Source organism: Ixodes scapularis, unplaced genomic scaffold (assembly GCF_016920785.2).
Source record: "Ixodes scapularis isolate PalLabHiFi unplaced genomic scaffold, ASM1692078v2 PGA_scaffold9__187_contigs__length_104089568, whole genome shotgun sequence".
NCBI lineage: Eukaryota > Metazoa > Arthropoda > Arachnida > Ixodida > Ixodidae > Ixodes > Ixodes scapularis.
Window position 1 is genome coordinate 42,241,068 of NW_024609884.1, and position 20,460 is coordinate 42,261,527.

General features: G+C 45.8%; 1 protein-coding gene across 1 annotated transcript in view; it reads left to right on the forward strand.

The window, feature by feature from the left end:
- The first annotated feature begins 7,617 nt into the window (after positions 1-7,617).
- Positions 7,618-20,460, forward strand: part of LOC8036846 (forkhead box protein F1-like) — a 58,803-nt gene continuing 45,960 nt past the window's right edge. The window contains exon 1 of the mRNA XM_002412027.4: positions 7,618-9,068. Within this exon, the coding sequence (XP_002412072.3) occupies positions 7,943-9,068 (1,126 nt within the window). The 5' untranslated portion in view covers positions 7,618-7,942. The remainder of the gene's footprint in view (positions 9,069-20,460) is intronic.

The window sequence follows — 20,460 nt, forward strand, 5'->3', positions numbered from 1 at the left end:
AAACCGTCCGATCCGACGTCCGACCGCGCAATACGACGGTCGGAGGCGAGGGTTTTCGTAGCATCGGAGAGCGTTGAAAACCCTCGCCTCCGACCGTCGTATTGCGCGGTCGGACGTCGGATCGGACGGTTTCGTCGTACATGTGTTTCGCGCTTAAGTCTGTCTGCCCTTCGAATTTGAACTTAGGCTCAGATCAGGGACGAACCAGTTTAAATCAGGAAAATATAATTAACACTGTAGCAAAGTAAATCTATCATATCGATCGGAAATACGATTTGGCACATTCCATCTGAACACATATTGTGCACAGCGAATGCAATAGCGAGTCAGCGTGCAAAACGCCGCCACACTGAGCTACCATAACATCTCAGCGATTTTTGCATAGCACCGAGCACGGAAAAGAGAAAACAGTTATTCATTCACATAAACGAAGCAAATTTATTTAAAGCGCGGACACTCCGTACGTCCAATCTAGCTAAGATTATCAATAGACTCGACCATATCATTTGTCGAAACAGATAAATGACGTTGGCAAAAATGATTAGACTGAATAAGTGAATCTAACGCACGTATTTTACCAACCAACGGTCGCGCGCCTTCAATACCCTTTCCAATTGTCATTGCGCACCTTGTACACACTTTGGGGAGCAATGCATATTTACATCGCCGCCCGAGGTCTCCATTGAACGTGTAGTGCTGACCCAAATAAAATGCTAACCTGACTCTCAATCGCTCACCGCAAAGGACGATTTCGAACAGGCGGTACTGTAGGTCACTTGAGATAAAAAAAAGAGAAGAAAAACAAGCTATAGAAACGAGCGTCGTAAAAAAGGGGACCGGCATTTTTATTCCTACCTCCGAACAGAAACGAGCGCCACCCACCGCATCACACAGCGCAGAGGCCGGACTCGGCCACCGCGCGTGCATACCAAGCGCGCGCGAGGGAGGGAGAAACTTCCTCCACCGGGAGAACACGGCACATTTCGGGATCTATTTCACGCAGCGGATAACGCGGGCCTTTTCACACCTCGATACTGGCGCCATCTAGAAGTTGCGCGTTCAACCACGTTTCGAGCCGCGCGCCATCTGGTGGCTGAAACGGACGAATAAATAGAGGTACCGCGCTCTCTTAATAAAGAACAGGGCTGCATACGGCTAAAATCTGTCCCACCGACCATTGCGGCTAAAATACGAGTTTTGCCCCTACCAAAGAACGTGCATCCCATTCTTAATGCAGGTAGACGCCTCGCGCGTACCCGCTACCTAAGGCTCAAATATCAAAACGACCCAGACGTCTGGGGAGTACACTTCCCCACGTGAGGCAAAGTGCATGGTCGTCTGCGACTCGCTAGGGCGAGGTGAAGCGATAGCGTCTCTCGCCGCTCCCACATCGATCGCGGAGGGCGAAGAAGCGGCAATTGCATTAGCCGTAGCACAGCTTTCGCGTAAAACTGAAAACACAGACAAGACCTGTACCATAATCACTGATTCACAGACAGCGTGCAGGGCGTTCGCGCGATGCGTCGTCTCACAACGAAGTGGACACATTCTAAACACAGTTAATCAAAGCACACTACCCGCAATCCAGATAGTTTGGACTCCTGGACATACCTCCCTCTCTGGCAACGAGAGTGCGGATGCACTCGCCCGAGAAATAGCCGGCCGGGCGTTGCATGGGGAAGGGGAGGCACCGGAGAATCACAACATGGCCACATCGAACTTACGCACAGAGCCAACACCGCTTTACACGTACAATGAAATCACGGCATTTTACAGATCACAGCGTAGAACACTACCCCCCTCCGCACAGGGACCTATCTAGGGAGGAAGGGATTGAGTGGCGGCAGATACAAACACACACTTTCCCAACTTTGTACCACAAGCCTCTATTTTTCCCTAACAGATACCGGGGCACCTGCCCCGGCTGCCAATCTTCCGAAACTTCCCTTTTCCACACAACCTGGGCCTGCCCCTCCCCACCTGGGCAAGGCATCCTTCCCCATCCCTGACCCATCCTTTACCTCCTGGGAGGCTGCGCTGTCTAGCGCAAAGCCCGAGGACCAGCGAATGCTGATCTCTCGGGCTAAGCGGATAGCAGAGGACAACGGGGCCCTGGACTAGGGGCTCCCGACCAGAGAGAAGACACTCATGCCTTTTCCTTGAATAAAGTTTTTCCTCCTCCTCCTCCTCCTGCTCTATTTTCAATATTACTAGACCAACGAGCCGGTGCACGTCACAATAACACAGTACGATGGTGAATGCATTTCTCTGCTTGATGAGTCTCCTCGGGCAATATCACTGTTTGTTGTATGCTGTACAATACCAGTCACCGCGAAGATACGAGTGTCAGCTTGAAAAGGTATGGCCCGCGTGTCTCGCCAAGGCCTCGGGCAGAGATGGAAGTAAGGACATTACTGCAACATGGTCAAAGGAACTAAATTAACTGTTCCACTAATACTAGTTTAGAAGGCACGGTCACTTAAAAGTATGCGTTCGTGCCTTTATTAAGGCTGGGGCAGACATCACTGTGTACTTTAATATGTATTGGCTGCACAGAGAAACATATAAAAAATATCTACTCAAACCAAACCATCAAACATTGCTGGACATTGAAAGCAATGTGGCTGCAATCCTGGCTTGAAATAAACAAAGATAAGAAAGCAACAAATAAAATTGAGAGGGAGATTATAAAAGATTTTTGTATCAAAAAGACAGATGACAATTGCGTTATCACACCTTCTATTTATTTATTTAAAAAAAAAAATATGTGATTTTTCTGGCTGACTTTTTCTAAGAGTGGTTATAGGTCGTGATTCAGGTCGTGCAAATTAGTGCGTATCTTGTATAAGTGACGATGGCTCCTAATAAAATCAGTTGAGAGTTAGCGCCTGTCCTGTTGACCAACTAGCCCGAATCCAAGTTTTAATGCGTTACACTATACGTCAGTCATATCTTTCGTTTAAATTTGAGACAAATAATCTGACCTAAGAATGTGAGGCAATTTGCATGGGACGTGCTGGGGCTGATCAACCGGCCTGTATCAACACCTCCTAGGCAGCTTTCAAAGCCTGCGCGTCACGTGATATGACGTCACGTCCCGGAAGCCTGCACGGGCGCTGATTGGATGCGAGTGCAGCGTCAGCGTTCGCCGTGGGACTCGTTTCCTATCATAGTCCCACGCGAAGGCTGACGCGGCACTCGAATCCAATCAGCGCCCGTGCAGGCCTCCGGGACGTGACGTCATGTCACGTGACGCACACGCTTGAAAGCTGCATAGGAGGTGTTTCCTGTATCCGGCCAATTGATTCACGTAAAATTGTTTCGCGGTGAAGAAACGTGCAGCCACCAAGTCATTGTAACTTCAAATTCAAATGGCCGAGCAACCGCGAAAGCGTTTATTACAACCAAGTGAATGCCTTCATTAGATTAATGGAGTTTTTGGGGCGGGTAATATTGACAGTGAGTAGGTCATATTGCGTTTTAGTAAAGAAAACATATGTCTAAATTTTATACTAAGTACTGCAGAAAGAGCATTATATTGAGAGTGCCGTGGAAACTGCTGAAGCCTACAACCCTTCAAAGCTTCAACAAGATTCTACAGACGATGGCAGGCTAACGTGAAAAAGATCGGCGTTTCACTCTGTTCAACGAAATGTCGTCTCGGGAATAAATTTACAAGAACCAATCTCGGTTAGAACTGACAAACGTATAATTGTATTTTTTTTAGTGAACGTTGAAATGAAGTATTACGCTCTCCTCAATAATGACAAGTACCACGCGAGGCGGAGACTCCTGTCTGAATTGCCTTATTTCTCTATTCAAGAACAGCGCAGTTATCATATAATTAATCAAGCAGGTGGACTAAGAATAAATATATATTATTGAAACGATATATTCATAAATGTTAATCTGAAAAAGAACTTATATACAATTTGAAGGAAAGCATGTATACAATGCGAAACCCACCACTGGAGTTTGTTTTTGTTATCGCTGATTTCTCCTTTATCTGACACAAATAATACTCGAAAATTGCCACTTTGTGCTTATGGTGTTACAATGGCATCATAAACCTTGACGATAATACACATTTTGTAGGTTATGCCGTCGCCGGAAGCCTATTTTTTGCTTCTACTGGTGTTAAGGATTTAATAGGTCAGTAAAATGATGTGTTGAGTAAGCTAGACACATGGGCCACATTCATTTATTAACAATCAACACAAGTAAATTCAAGGCTGTGCTTTTCAGGCCTAAAAATGGTAAAAAAATATAAAGGAAAGCCTTGTGATTGGTACCATCAGGAGTAACTTCAGTAAAAATTTTGAGGCTTTTTTTTTTTTTCAAATAGAATCTCATTTGGAACAAACATATTGATATGGTTGGTAACAAACTTGCTCGCGTTGTTGGTGCTCTTACAGGACTACGTTTTTTTTTTTTCTCTTTCTTCCCGGTAACATATACTTGTTAATTTACAACTCGTTTTGGTCCTTTCGCACCTTAGCTATACAGCAATTTAGTCGTGGGAAAACTATCATCTCTAATATTTATAAACTTTTTTTTTTTCTCACTAGGGAAAGGAAAGCTATGCGCGATATTTCCAATTCGAAATACAATGCTAATTCAGTACCAATTTTCAGAAACCTTGCAATCTATACTCTTCAATCCCTATATATTAGCACATTGCCCAAGCGATATTACGCAGAAAAAAAATCAACTTTATCTTACAATTATCGAACTTAATGAAAAACTGCAAAATATAACACTCGCCAAAGTGAAACGTGGTACATTCCTCACACATTCACTCACAATAGAAATCAATCGCTGTCATTCACATTGATATCCTTACTCAACTCTCTCAATCATTGGGCCTCAAACTTTTTTTTTTCACTTATAAGTTATCACCTACCCAACTTTGCTTATGCCCTTTTTCTATATGTGCTCGCTGTATATTTTAACACGCATTTTCTGTATCGTGTTTATTGTGTACCAAATCTTTTTTACCTAACTATTGTACCAGGCACGTAGCCAGCGGGGAGGCCCAGGGGGCCCGCCCCCCCCCCCCCCCCCGAAATCTTCTATTTTGCATGGGTCCTCCTCTCCCCCATCCCCCTCATACAGCATTTTGTCATGGGTGCCCCCCCCCCCCCCCCCACCAACAAAATCCTGGCTACGTGCCTGTATTGTACTCTCTAAGGGGGGGGGGGGGGGGGGGGGGGAGTGCAGACCCAGTCAGTCGCATTTTGGTGACTTTTTAGTTTTTACCTGTACACCCGGTCTCCGACATCGTGCAAAAATGAATGTTAAACAATTTTTATTTTATTTGTTGACTGCCGCGATCCTTGCGGTAGAACAGCGGCGGAAGTGGATGCGCCTGACGCCCGTGCTCTGGTGTAGTTTGCTCTGCTGCCAGACAGTCGACGAAAAGCGAAGCAGACACGAGACGGGAGGCCGCGACGACACGACCCTTGCGTCCGCCCGCCTTGTTCTCCAGCACTTTTACGAACAACCGCCAGGATCGCGACATCTGACAGCATGAGGTACGCCTGCTCCTCTGACGCGATTTCTTGCCCCTCAGGACAACTTTCGATGCATGGAAGGTATGGGACGGTAAATACACCGGTAGAAGAGTTGTTCCAGGCGCCGTGTAGTTTCAGTAAAATTATCTTGGATTTGAGGTTATTAGGTATCAATTATATTTCAAATAGCTTTAAGAACAATCTGTAGTGTGAACAAATTGCTAAACTAACCAAAGTTCTTCAGCTCTAATTTTGGAATAATAGTATCGGTTTCTTTTTTTTATTTATTTAATGGCACAAGCATGTGATGAAAAAAAAAACGAAAATAATACAAGACGTGGAAGCTATACGAACCTCTGATGAATCCCCTCACAGTATTGCTCTTCTATCCCGCCTATGTCGGTTGTTATTTCCTTTGATTCTAGGCGACTAGAATTTCGACAGTGCGCAGGTGGAGGCATGGTCATGGTGGGCTAAAAGAAGGAGGTGTGACGGTAGTGCAAACGAGACCGGTCCCTCGATTCCACCTCGGAGCGTCATCTCTAAGTCGATAGCAGCGCCACCCTGCACTTCTACTCAGCGAGCGAGGGTGTGCGGTCAAGAGTGGAAGAACGACAGTGGAAAGGCGAGAATTCACGACTGAGTGCAGTTGGGGTGCTGTAGGTATGATCGCGGGACCGCTCTCGACCTTTGGGCAAAGCTAGTGATCAGCACACTGTATATTCTGCAGTTACTATATAGAATTCGCTCTTTGCGCTTCTTAGTGTTACAAGTACCGGCAGTCTTTGACACGTCGACTGCGTGACAACGTGGGTTTCGGAAGCGAATGGCGGCGGACAGCAATAGAATAAACTGAAGAAGGCCATTTTGTTCCTGCGAAATGTGCTTCGTCATTCGCGCTGGTTGTAATTACTTCTAACAGACAGTATCAAGATACTTTAGCCTCTCCAAGTAATTCTAACCCAACATAGTGAGGGCGAGAAAATCTTGAGTCTTTCGTCATATAGTCGGGAATTTTGTCAATAATGCTTCCGCGCCGCCATTCGTCTCGATGAAGGCAGAGGTTTTATTTCTCAATGTAAGAACTGACATGGTTGCTTTGATCTCTTCCTGCTTGATCAGCTGACAGTAATCATCTCTTCCTGCCAATTAATTTTTGTTTCGTCTCTGCTTTCATTCCCTTCTTCAACTTGTGGGTTGGTTACTGTTGATGCCCTTTTGAAAGTATTATACCTATATTGTTAGATGAAAGATATGCACGCGTGGTCACGTCTCTTTCGTAGATGTTTATTTATTCATCGTGTCCTTCCTGCCATCTGCAGCCCGTTCTTAAGATCATTCATCCAATAGAAAAACCTACGAGCAAAACAAAATATAGGGGTACCGTATTGCACAAATTACCGGAATTATCCAATGCCATTTGTAAAAAAAAGTTAAAAAAAAAAGAATGTAAACGTTGAAGAAATACTAGTTAATTGACTGCCATGAACCAAACACGAACACAAAAACAACATGGATACACCCTATCTGTTTTTCGATTTCACAATCTGCAGGACGTTTTCCTTCCGAACTCAGTGCAATTAATCAAGCATACACGGATGTTAGGTCCCATTCCACTGTTACACAAACTCAGAGTCTGCGCCTTTGAATCGAAGTGACGCAATCAATAAGACAAAATCCACGAAAGCTTTTTCTATCGGCATCCACGACGCCGGCGCTGCTGCAGCGGCGGCACGAGGCGCACAGCCCGTGCGCCGGGGTGACGACTTGGGCACGCAACTCGGCCCATCCTCTGATTGCGTCAGCACAACCTTCTGGGCACAAACTCCGGCAGAAAAAAAAAAAAAAAAAAAAAAAAGGCCCGAGGCCGCTTGAACGGCCCGATGCTGGGTATCTCTCTTGTCTCTGGGGCTGCGACAGCCTGCGCGAGCCGCTGCGCCCTCCCCCGAGGCGTCCGCCCACTCGAGGGAGACGTTCGCCTGCGGTCCGTCCTGATTTACGATTATCCTCGCAACCAATGTGGGGAAAGCCCGCCCCTTGCACTCTTCTATCTTTTTTTGCCTCCCCCGCTCTTGAGCAGCCTCCCCTCACTCCATGCCAGACAATCGCCTCAACAGTAAGCAAGCTCGCCCCAGGCTTTTTTTGTGTGTTCGCGCACCTCGCTCGAGCTGCTCCGCGTGCCGTATATACGACGCTCTCCGAAGGGATCGCTCGAACCCCGACCGAATGTTCTCGACGCTTCGCGGTGGCGGACTGCGCCGCATCGGACTGCCCTCAGTACGCCTTGAAGACTACGTGATTGGGCAAAATGAGGTTGAAAATGACGTAAGCTTTGCCCCCGCATCGTGAGTACGCTTTGGAGTAGCGATCGAGCCAGCTTTGCGTCACGGAACGGTTTGTGGCAGTGTTTTGTGCAGTGACGTCGCTTTATGATGAAGATGGTCAAGGTCGAAATGCCAATGCCCAGCCCCATGGATAGCAGCCACGATCCAAATCAACTCTGCGAACATGTCCGCCTCGATCAACTTTCAATTAGCATGCCTGCGGTGAGCTGCAGCTCCAGCAGCGGCACCACTTTGACGACGACAAATGAGCCTGACTCTGAGGAAAAGGTTGTGTCTACCACCAAGAAATCGGGAGCAGGCGTCAGGCGACAAGAGAAACCTCCTTACTCGTACATCGCTCTTATAGTCATGGCTATACAGAGCTCACCGTCCAAGCGCCTAACCTTGAACGAAATCTACAACTTTCTGCAACGAGAGTTTCCGTTCTTCCGTGGAGCTTACCAAGGATGGAAGAATTCCGTCAGACACAACTTGTCTCTAAATGAGTGCTTCATCAAGCTCCCCAAGGGCCTGGGACGTCCTGGGAAGGGACATTACTGGACTATCGACCCCAGCAGTGAACTGATGTTTGAAGAAGGGTCCTTCCGACGGAGACCGCGTGGGTTTAGAAGGAAATACCAGACGATGAAGCCTTACACGACTTACTACCCGACTGCCTCAAGCGGCGGTCTTCTTTCACCTTCGCCTTATGATCTTCTCAGCCAACCACAGCACCAGTCCGGATCCCTTCCTAGCCACGCTCAAATAGCAGCAGGACACCACCAAGCCTACATCACTGCAGATCCACAATCCATGATGTCGTCATCCTCAAACGCTCTGACCCCGACATCGCACTGCAGCTTCACGTCAGCTGGTCAAAACACGCTGGGCGCAGTAGGGCACCACTACCTGACCAACTGCTCACTCCAGCAGTCCATGACGTCCATGGCCAGCCAGAGCTCGGATTTTTCTATGAACTCTTCGATATACAGCGCAACGCCGTCGAGCATCACAATGGAGCCCATGGCCGGGTGGGGTACCTGCCCACCCCACGCCGGTCACGGGGCACCCTACATAAAGCAGCCTCCCCCGAGCCCGGTGCCGAGTCCGGTTTCGCAGATGCAGAGTTTGCCACCGGACCTGGGGCCCTCAGCGTATTCCGCCAGTTCGTCTAATGTTCATGGACAGTCTCTACTAGGAAGCCCTGACAATATGGACATCGCACTTGCAGGTGAGGAGTACATAAGTACGTACAGCTTGATTTGGTACTAATCGCGTTGTGCTTCGTCTAAAGCAATATGTTCAACTAATGTAATTACTGTCAACAATCATTGTACCGGGACAGTCCCTAAACAATCTTATTTTTTGGGTAACCCCTACTAAAAAAACGTTCTCCTGTTGTTTTTTGTAGTTTTTTTTCTTCTTTTTTTTAATAAAATGTGCATACACAATTGTTTAGCATGTTTTCTTACAGGGCTTGCACTCGAAATACGGTTTTATTTTGTGCGGCTTGTTTGCTATCCGCACTTTTGGAAATTTATCATAAAATCTCTGAGGCTAATATAAGTCAGGCTGAGGACCATTATACTGAACGAACCATTGCAGACGTTGCTAATATTTATCCTATGAAATGCCCACATCGCTAACATGGTCACACCGTGGCCTCCAAGGCATCTGTGTGGCCGTGCAGCTGGGGCAAATCTTAAAGAAACGGGTATCGTGTAAGAGTGTCAATGCAGAGGTGCGGTTTCCTCCCCTGGTAGCCACAATAAGGAACCCGTTTCTATCCAATAGATCTTAGAATTGTTGGAAGTGGACAAAGTCTCTTCGCCACTCAATGTTATGCGGGCTAATACACTTGACGGCCACTTTTTAGCTGAGAGTGCACGCTAATGAGTCACATTTAAATCCGTCCTTAGAACCTTTTCGTTCGAAGTACTGTCGAACTCGGATCTTGAGGTGATCTAGTTTTATCCGTGAATGTTTCTGTGTCAGAAGAACTACAAAACGCTGATAGGAAGGCAATGAAAACAAAGCACCCACAACATTGTTGAGAAAGTGTGTATTGATCAGTATCAATATACTTTGTCTTGTTTAGCAAACAAAAATAAAAACCTGACATAATGACGCACGGGAGCATTCCCACAACGGAATAATGGATATTTATTGTTTGCATACCTGAATCAGTGAGTCGGGCGAGTTCACCAGTCGACGTCCGCGTAACTTTGGGGGTAACGGCATCAAGAGCCCCGCACGTGTGATCTCAAAACTTGAGCTTTATCTTAGAGCATTGGTTCCCTTACTGGTAAGTTCTAGAACCTATGGTTTATTCAACGTACGGCAGGAGTTCCTCCAGTGCACAAAATTTCTCGATTTGTTTTCTGTTTTGTCATATCAGTAAGTAAAATATAAACTCAGTGTTCCCATACTGGTTTTACATTAAGGTATCACATTACATCTTTCTAGCTTATTTTTACATTATTGCAAAATGAAGTTTCAGTATTTCAACCAGGGCCGGTCATAGGGGTGGGTGACCTGGGTAGTCCTACAGGACGCCATCAAAAGGGCGGCGCCGCCGCGCCCCCTTTTGAATTTCTTTTTTGCTTTTTGATTTATTTAAACGCGGCGCCCGACACGACGCTATACACAAACTCAACTTGCTGACGTCATGCAGAAGCGGTGGCGCTGCATGTGGGACTGCGCCCGCGCAGATGGCTTTCTTGCTCAAACGGGTTCATGAGTATGCGCAGTGCCCACAGCTCCTGTGGGCAAACGAGCTTGTTGACAAGCAATGAGTATGTATATGCTCGATCACCGTTCGTTTTTGGAATACTGTTCTCGTCTGACAAAACGCTCGTGCTGGGCCACAATTCATCTGTTCATTAACAACCTGATGTTGTACCCAGTCGACAGGGCCGTATAAAAGGAAGGGGGGGGGGGGGGGGGGGGAAGCGCCACGTTTGTTGTTTGCCCAAGGCGCTTGATGGTGTAAGGCCGGCCCTGATTTCAACTATTGTATTGCAAGGACGTCAAGAGGAGAGGTATTTCTTTACTATCTTCTTGGTGGTTACGGCTTTCCCAATACCATAAATATGCTCATTTCTGCCTTCAAAAAGGAAGAGTGCTGTATTACGGTTTTAAATGGAAGAAAAGCACTCAGATGCTGCAACGTAATATGGACAGTATATCCTTAAAATACACTACACAGATGACGAAAATAATCCCTGGAGAAGAGGAAAGAGGGGAGAGAAAGGACAAACACAAATCATCAAACACAGCTATTTGACTGGTGCGCGACCGAAAAAATCCGCCTGGCTCTGGTATCGAACAAGGGACCTCTCCACTTCCAGTAGATTTTTTCTCCATTTCCAGGCGGATTTTTTCGGTCGCGCACCAGTCATTTAGCTGTGACTGGAAATCTGTGCCTGTCCTTTGTCCCACTTGTTTCTCCTTCTCCAGGGATTATTTTCGTCATTCTTGTCCAGCTCGCTTGCACCTTTGCATTTAACTGCATTATCATCATAACCTTAAAAATGCAAGCCGTTCACTCTTGTTGGTGCTAGACTAGTGGCAGCTGATAAAATCTGTTTGCTCTACTGACATCTAACCCCTGGTTAGCTCAGTTGGTAGAGAGCTCCACTGGAAATGGAGAGGTCCCCGATTCGATACCAGGACCAGGCGGATTTTTTCGGTCTCACAACAGTCAGCTAGCTATGTTTGGAGATTTGTGTTTGTCCTTTGTCCCACTTGTTTTCTCTTCTCCAGGGACTATTTTCGTCATCCTTGTCCAGCTTGCTTGCACCTTTGCATTAATTGCATTATCATCACACTACACAGGCTTAGAAAGTCCGGTGATGCCATGATTCTTTCGACATCCTGATGAATACGTACAGGATTCACCAAATTTACATAAAACACGCGAACTCTGTCCTTCGTCATAGGAGTGCTCTCCTGGCGGAGGCCAAGCAACGGCTGTTTGACGTAGCCACTCAGTGGAGCACCTCAAAACACTACCTCACGGAGCATTGTTCTGCTGCCTCCAGGATAGCGTCTCCGTGAGAAAACACAGTTCGCGTGTTCCGTATAAGTTTGATGGGGACTGTACACCCCGATTCGCTTTCGAAAACGATAAGTCCACGTGCAGAAAGCCCTGTGAACGATTCAAAATATAAATACCACACTCTAAAGATACTCTGAACGCAAACTTTCCAGTATTCGAAGACATGATACGATGCATGCAAAAGGCACCGGTTGAAGAGGGCACGTCTTGTCTGTCTTTGTACTTCAAGTAACTGGAAAGAAACAAATGTGCTCAATGAAGAGATACATTTTATCTCATAGTAAACCAACTTTCGTCTAGGCATCTATAATAAAAATAATTAAAAAAAAATGTAGGTTTGATCAAGGTGGGCACACTTTGGTTGCAATGAGATCGGTAATTTTCCCAAAATATTTTTCTTTCTAAAACAAACTCTGGTACCCTGCGGTGTCGTTTTGTTGATCTAGTTGTACTATGTGACCTCATGCCCAACAACGTTACAAAAATGTTAGTGGGTCTAATGCCAAATTTAATTTAAATTACAGAAAGCTACACGGCGGAGTATCTCGAGTGTACTTTTGAACGTTTCGCGACATTCAATATAATGTTACTAAACTAAGAAAATAGCATGTTAACGGTTCACTTTTTTTCTTCTTTTTTTTTCATATGCCTTGCCGTTTTGTTTTCGCTCAGTGGAAGCTTGAAAAGGTGATTTTTTTTCGTTTACATACGTCCTGTGTATTTATGTTTGCTGCCGTAAACGTTCCTTGGACCCTGAATCAGGGGTGGAAGAAGGACGACGAATACAGCGTTAATCCAGCCGCTATAAATATTAAATTTCTGGGAGTTGTTTCAAGGGGACTTGTTCACATTTCCGTATTACCAGTACGTGTGGCTATGTATCAAATTAATGACCACAACTAAAAACCAACAGCATTGCATCTTGAGAGCGGCCAGGTTGTGTGTTCGGCAAAGTAGCTCAGAGTTCTCTAATTAAGCACATGAAGATTGCAATGCGTTGGAAAACAAGATAGAAATGTAACAACAGTATATTCGATGATGGAACGTAGCAAATCTCATATCAGTACGAACCAGGTACCGTGTGCATACCTGGTTCTTTCATGTGGACCGACAACTGCGTCGAGTGCATTATTGAGCAGTTTTGCGTCTGATTCCTTCGGGGAAATTGTTAAAGTTCATAGTAGGAAGCAACAGAGCAAATGGACTAGAGCACAATAGGAAGCCGCACAAAATAGACAAACAAAAACCCACCGGGGAAAATTGGCGCTTAGATCCCTTCGCCCACCATGCAGGTCATCTGACGTCAGAGCCACAAAATAATTAACTTCGCGGGGATTTTTATTATGATTCCGCGTTTATGATGGTAACATCTTCGATTTCTATTCAGCAGGTAGTAAACATGTTTGTTGAAGTGAGGTTCTTGAATGAGTGGGATGCCTTTATCTCTTGCGAAACAAATCTCCTTCTCACGACGGATCAAGTTGTGCCCGTTTTATTTCTTGGTGACTTTGCTCCAGTCGACTGTTGACTGGAGCACAATAACGTGCTACCAGTAGGGCTGGGCAAATGATATATTAACGTACGGATTAATGATTAATAGTTTAATCGAAATTATCTTTAACCGATTAATCGGTAAACTTTTGACGAACCAAAAGGAAGTAAAAATTAAACGCTTTCACCAAGCAGACGTGGACGAGTAAGCCCGTATGAAGGGCATACTTTAGGTAAATGTTTAACCTAAAGAGAACTGTAGGAGCGAGATTTGTAACTCCAGACGAGGGGCAGAAGGTACACGTGTACCGGCCACTTCAATGCCGCGCGAGTGTGCGTTTAGTTCAGCGGAGACTATTGCGAACAATCGAAGAAGGTCGGTCTTGCCGGAGAATACAACGAATCTCTTTGCCTCATGCAACGGAAGTCATAATCTGTGAGTGTAAGTATCTTTGAATTTTTCTCAACTGCACATCAAGGATGATTCATAATCTAAATTATATTGTTCATCACATATTCAACAAAAGCAAAACAAAAAAAGTTTAACCAGTATGCATGGAAATTAACGAGACCGATTAATCGATTAATTATTCGATTAAAGAGTGGTGATTAATCAGGTTAAAAATTTTATTTGACGCCCAGCCCTAGCTACCAGCGTACTTATGTTATCCTTTATTGTTTTATTTTGGGCCAAATATTATCAATATATGATTTTCATTTTTCACCGAAAGCTTACCGTGAGCATAGCGGTCGTTGTTTTCGTATAGGTTGTTTTTACTAACGCAATTTTCGCCGCCATTTTATTGTGATATGGTGTTGGGCACGCGCGAACGCCGAGCTCTATTAAACAGCAACAAAATAGTGATGTCACTTAAAAACGCCCTAAAAAGAGCGATGGCATGCAAATTTCATATGTGAAGGCCGCACCTTTACACGTGTGAAGGTGCCTGCTGTTTCACATTGCGATGGCGTTTCATTACATTATTACTATGTTAGGCTCTGCGTTAACGCAGACATACAGAGGCTGCGGATTTGATCTCATACTCCGGGTGATTTAAAGGGGCGGTACAACGATATTCAATTGTAATGTTTTTCACTTTACACGAGCTTACTGGCACTAGTGGGTTCAAGGATACTCGCACTTATCGCCACTGACCAAGATAGTCCTTTGTTGCGCTGTAATTTCGAGGACAAAACCGAGTGTTTTCATTCAATCTCTCCTTCGCAAAACCTGATGACGTAGCTGGGCGGTAGCAGTACCGCCCAGTGACGATATTTGAATGCGGCTCATAGATTGGACCCGAGCATGGTGTGGACACTCGATTTGGGCTCGTGATAATCGATAGCTCGAGAAGCATTCGGGTAGTGTCCTGTGTCCAATCGCTGCAATGACGACAACAGCCGAACCATAACAATGTCTCGAACTCAGCGCGTGTCCTGTGCCTTGCCAACCCCAGCGCGTGGCTATGATCCACATTGGCGGCATATAATCGGCTCCAGATCACATGGCCGCTTGTTCTGGCTGCGAGTTGAGGAGGTGAACTCTGCTCGTTTTCGTTTATTTTTGTCTGCGACTTCGATTGCGTGTGGTGAAAAACGAACGGGAGTTTAACAGGTCATTAACGTCAGAGATCCGTTCTAAGCGGTATTTGCGCAAAATACAAAAGTCGTTGCATCGCCCCTTTAAAGCACCTACGAACGAACTGAGCTCCTCTCGGATTTGCGAAAAACGCAGTGCAAGCTTCAACCATGCAGCTGCTCAAATTCTTTATTGTCAATATGCTCGAAGCGAAACCGGCGTCATACTAAGCACCCAAGCCTCGGATACCTTTACAAGAAACAAAACAGATCATGATGTACACTCGACAGGTGTGGAGGCACATTAACTACCCCCTAGGCCATTTTCCCCTATACTCCCGTTAGGACTGCACGATGTATATGAAGAGATTGCAATGGGACCCTTCTAGTCAATAAGTACTTTTGAATTAAAACTGCTGATTCATTCGGTTATAACGTCTTTGTATACTTTACCGGTAGTGGAAAGAAATACAAGCCTCGCAATGGTTGAGTTATATCCCGCCGCTGGTGAGCATGCTCAGCACTTTTAACGACGGGTGAGCTACCCGCTGTTGTTTGACATTCTTGCAAGAATGTGCGGCATGCAGAGACGTGTAAATCCAGTAAGCCCTCATGCATGGATATACACGTGCTTGCCATATACACAAGCAGGAATACGTAAGAGCTGAGAACGCCCCGCTTGCAAGTCATGCTTCACTTTGAAGCATGGATTGGGCTCGCGCCTGCTGAGCCCGCGCAATCTGAAGCATACGGTCTACTAAAACTAAAACTCTCTGCTATTCAGTTTTCGCACCGTAACACTTTTCTCAATTTGTTTTTATTTCGAATGTTTTTAAAGCAAAAGTGTTCGCGAAACGTTTGTCCTATTTTGAAAAGAAAAAAAGATCCACCTAAATTTAAGATAATAAAAAAATTGAGATTGCAAAATCACGTGTTGGTGCTAAGCATTTGAGAACAGAAAATAGCAATAACGAAACTAGTCGAGGCAAAAACGGCGAGCGAGAATCACTTTCTAAATTTCTCTTTAACTTATTAATAACTTTTATTTACGAAACCTAGATTGGCGTTCAGTTCTTCTTTTCCCCGCAGACGTTATTAAATAATGTCCAAAAACGAAACGTCGCACATTCAGAGATGGCTGCCATGGGGCCTCTTAAGGCTGGTTGGAAATCGGGTTCACACATGTGCACGTTCTATTGCCTGCTCAGGTTGGCACAGCCCGGCATTAACCGTAACTGAATGCAACGATAGCATATTGTATGCTGCGTGAGAGTTGTGTGACAGCGCCGCCTGCTCGCCGGCCAATGAAAGGCGCGCGCGTTCTGCGCTACGCTGCGTTCGCTGCGCTCAAAGTCGAAGTATAACAGAACCTTCAGAGTCCTACCGTCTAACGCGAGAGTTCGCGCGTCACGTCTCTGCGTGGTTCCCTCCGGTGGCTGTCATTGCAGAAACGTAAAGTCGCTGCTGCGCCATTATTTCCCTGATTATCTTTTTTAAATGATTTACTAGTGCACCAATGGATATTTTATTTTCGGCAATGAGCAATAACGAGTGATTTACTTTGCTGGTGCAGAGTTGCCAGACATAAGAGCTACCACAATAGAACGACGACGGGAGAAGAGGAAATCACGCATGATGCGCTTCGAGCGCCTACCGTGCCTTGGGGGGTTATTTGGGTGGTTCCCGTTTCGACCCATTCCCGAAACAACCTTCCCGTTTGTACCTTCCCGTTTCGACCCGTCTCAAAACGACCTTCCCGTTTCATCCTTTCCCGTTTCGACCCGTTTCAAAACGACCTTCCCGTTTCATCCTTTCCCATTTGGCCCTTTCCCGAAACAACCTTCCCGCTTCGGCCATCGTTTGGTTAGTTGTGTATTGTTCGTTAACAGTTGATTAGGTTCAAGTGTCAAGTGTCTGTTCTCCTTGCTCACATCACTTCTCCCTCTCCCGAAACAACCTCGGAGACATGGCACCGTAAGAAAAGCGCTGTGTCAGGGAGGGCTCACCCGAACATTTACAACTTCATCGACCTGCAAACGGGACGATCCTTGAGAAAGATATCGCTGCAGCAGCTTGCAAATGGTGGTGCCGTGCGGGCCAGGTGACCGCCGCGGACTATCACAATTAGAGTGCCGCCTTTCTGATGGCGCGATTTTCCTTCTCGACTTCCTCAACCAACGCGACAGCATTTTGTGGTTTATGATTTTTAGCTGTGTGCGCGACGGTTCTGTGTTTGAACTTGTAAAAAAATGAAGTCGCAATTATATGCCCGTGAACCTGTATGATTTATCACTTTTAAAAAGTATCCCATTCACTATAAGGAAGTTTTAGAATAACGCACGTAAGCGCTTTGGGTAACCTAAAAGTAGCGTCGCAATATAAAAACTTAGGCAACGCTAATTTTTGCTTACTCAAAGTGCTTGCCTGCGTTACTCTAAGACTTCATTAGGTGCTTTCGTAGACCGCGTTTCCCCTTTCGCTAAGCTCTCCGCAACGAAGAAGCCGCTACTGCGCCTGCGCGCCGATGGCCTTGACTGTAGAGTTCTGGGTATCGTAGCGGGTTGCGAAGGAGCGTCGCGTGACTTCGAAAACGGTCTACGAAAGCTCCATGTTATTGTACAGAGCGCGAAACCGTCAGCGCAAACAAGTGATTGTTAGTTTTAGCTGTTTGTCTACAAAAAAATCAGAAGACTGCCATCAATATTACTAGTGTATTTCAAAGTGCTCATCTGGGCCACTAACCTAAGCGGTAAAATGTGATACCTTCTAAAACCATTTCGAAGTAAAATTCGAAAAATCGCCAAGATCGTGTTCGTGGTAACGTTGTCGCGCAGTGTATATAGTCCATTTCGTAATTACACATTTTGGGGACCATCTTGAAAGAAACATTTTAAGTGGTTCAAGTAGAAATATATTTCATTGAAGCTTGTCTGAAAGTATTGCATATTTTAATAATACGTTTACAAGCAAAAATATTTCACAACAGAACTGAATTGCTCGCCTGCACCTTTTTATTAATTGCATTAACATGATTTTGGGACATATTCTTAAGCAGAAAAACTGCGCAAACCAGGATTAGAACGATGGACACTTTTTGCGAAGAGGTTGAGATGCGCGGGGTTTTCTACCAATTAAGGGGTTCAAACGGGACGATTTCAAACGTAGACTATGTCTTGGCTACGGGTTCAATATGAAAAGCGTTTCGGGAACGGGTTGAAACGGGACAGGTTCAAACGGGAAGGTTGTTTCGGGAATGGGTCGAAACGGGACGGGTTCAAACGGGAAGGTCGTTTCGGGAATGGGTCAAAACGGGACGGGTTCAAACGGGAATGGGTTGTTTCGGGCTACACCCGCCTTGGGAGCTTGGCGATCGGAATCAACCCAGTTTGTTGTCAAAATGTTGGACGCATGGAGATGATAGGCATTCCCACTTTCTAAAGCGTGAATCTGCACATCGTCAAATTGCAAATTGCAACCACGGCCTTGGTGTATTGGTATGGACTGTAGTATGATATGGAAGCTGCCTACAAAAGCTTTCTTCTTCCGGATATTATAGACACTGCACAATTTAGATTAGTCTTCGACACCAGACTACACACGATCCCGGCCACACTCGAAGGTGCGGTTGCAATGAGCCATGCTGCAGAGTCACGCTGGAAACACTGAAATGTCGATAAAACACCTTGCGTCTACCCCTTCTCGAAAGCGATTTGGGTCGGGTCTATACTTCGTTCCACATTCAGAGCGCAGTCAGCGCAGTCAACACACAAACAAGTTAAATTTCATTGAAACAGGCAATAACGTAAAAAGTGTCCTCGACGAACGCGAGGAGATGCCCGAATGGATATTGGCGTCTAGAACGATGCCCATCCCTTCCCGAATTCGGAGTGTCTGCACATGTCAATTACATCATTAAACATGCGTTATTTTCAGAGCTCTCCTGATCATAAGTTCGTCTTCCCCTTCCGCACCACGTGCGTTTGTAATCCCCCCCTTCCTCCCTCCAAATGCGCCCACGTGGCTTTGTTTACCCCCCACCTCAACCAATGACGGTGCGCGCATGGTTGCCTCGCCATCGCGAGCTCCCTGTGCCTCCTCTATGTTGACCTTTGCATGGCGTGCGCTTCCTTGCATTCCGATGCGCAGAAGACGCATTTTGTAACACTTGGTCGGCGTAAACACATTTCCAGTGCTTATCACGTAGGCGAAAAATGACGAGTCACTGGGCTGTGGGCGCATGCGCGGCGTCTCATATGTCGTGGAAGGGGACAACTGCGCATGCTCAGAACGCCTACTGGGCATCTTGGCCCAGTACGCAAAGATGGCAGCGCGCAGAAGGCGATTATTGGAAATGCCAATTGGGGAGGAAACAGAACCATCACGCCCCTAGCGGTACACTTCAGCTGTGGGCACAAGAAACCGAATTTGCTCGTTTGATTTTGATATATAAGAGAAATTCAAGATGACGACATGGAAGGCTGCTCCTCGTGCGACCAAAGCACTAGTCAGAGCGAAGTGCTCGCGCCCAGACCGTGCTAGGCGAGCCATAATTTCTGGGTTATGCTTAGTAAACACCGAGCTGTGGGGACAACAAGCTCGATAAACCACCCCCTATAGTTCGATCTCCTGCCCAATAGTAGCCCGGTTCGCAATGCGTGGCAGCGCTGGAAGCGCCTCATGCGGGGTTTCTCTTGCTCCGGTCGGCGCTCCGCCGCGAGAGCTGTGCGCTGCGCGACACTGTAAGCGCAAATGCGACATCGGCTACTTTTTTTTTTTGTTTAATGTATGCTTTTTGCCTTTTTTTTTGACAGGGTATTGACGAGCACCAAATTTTACCCTGGGTTAATGCGCGAAATTATCTCTTTTCGCCACGCTTGTATTTACGCTAGGAACGTAATAGCGTTTTCGTGTATTAAAATAATAATAATAATAATAATAATAGTAATAATAATAATAATATCTTTATTTTCCATTTACAATTGGGGAGGCCGAGAAAAAAAGCCGCACGAAACGGCTTGACGAGCTCTCGGCCCCCAAATTGCATTCTGCAGCAGCTGGTGACCAAGGCGAGAGAGAACCAAAAAATACACACGCACACCAAAAACATTAGTCGTCTACAACAAAATGGCACATCAACGCACGCTATTCTTTCATGCTGATGGTGTCGTCGTGAACATCACTGTGAATAAAACAATTAAGCAGTTTAGATAATCTGTAGCATAACATTTATTTTCCTAGGTTTAATCGGCAAGTAGGTACATTCCAGTATTCAGGGTTTCGAAATTGGTCATTGGGAACGCGTTGGTTCAAACCAGACAGTCCAATTATGTAAGTACGGTTAGACAGCACAATTCATACCGCTCAATACCGCCACAAACGGCGCCACTGGGGAATATCAGAGATGTACAGTATCCAACAAATATCCCATTCGGTGAGACAGTTTCATGTGGCTGTGCGGGATTCGCTTTGGTCAGGTTCACAACGTTTTCGGTGA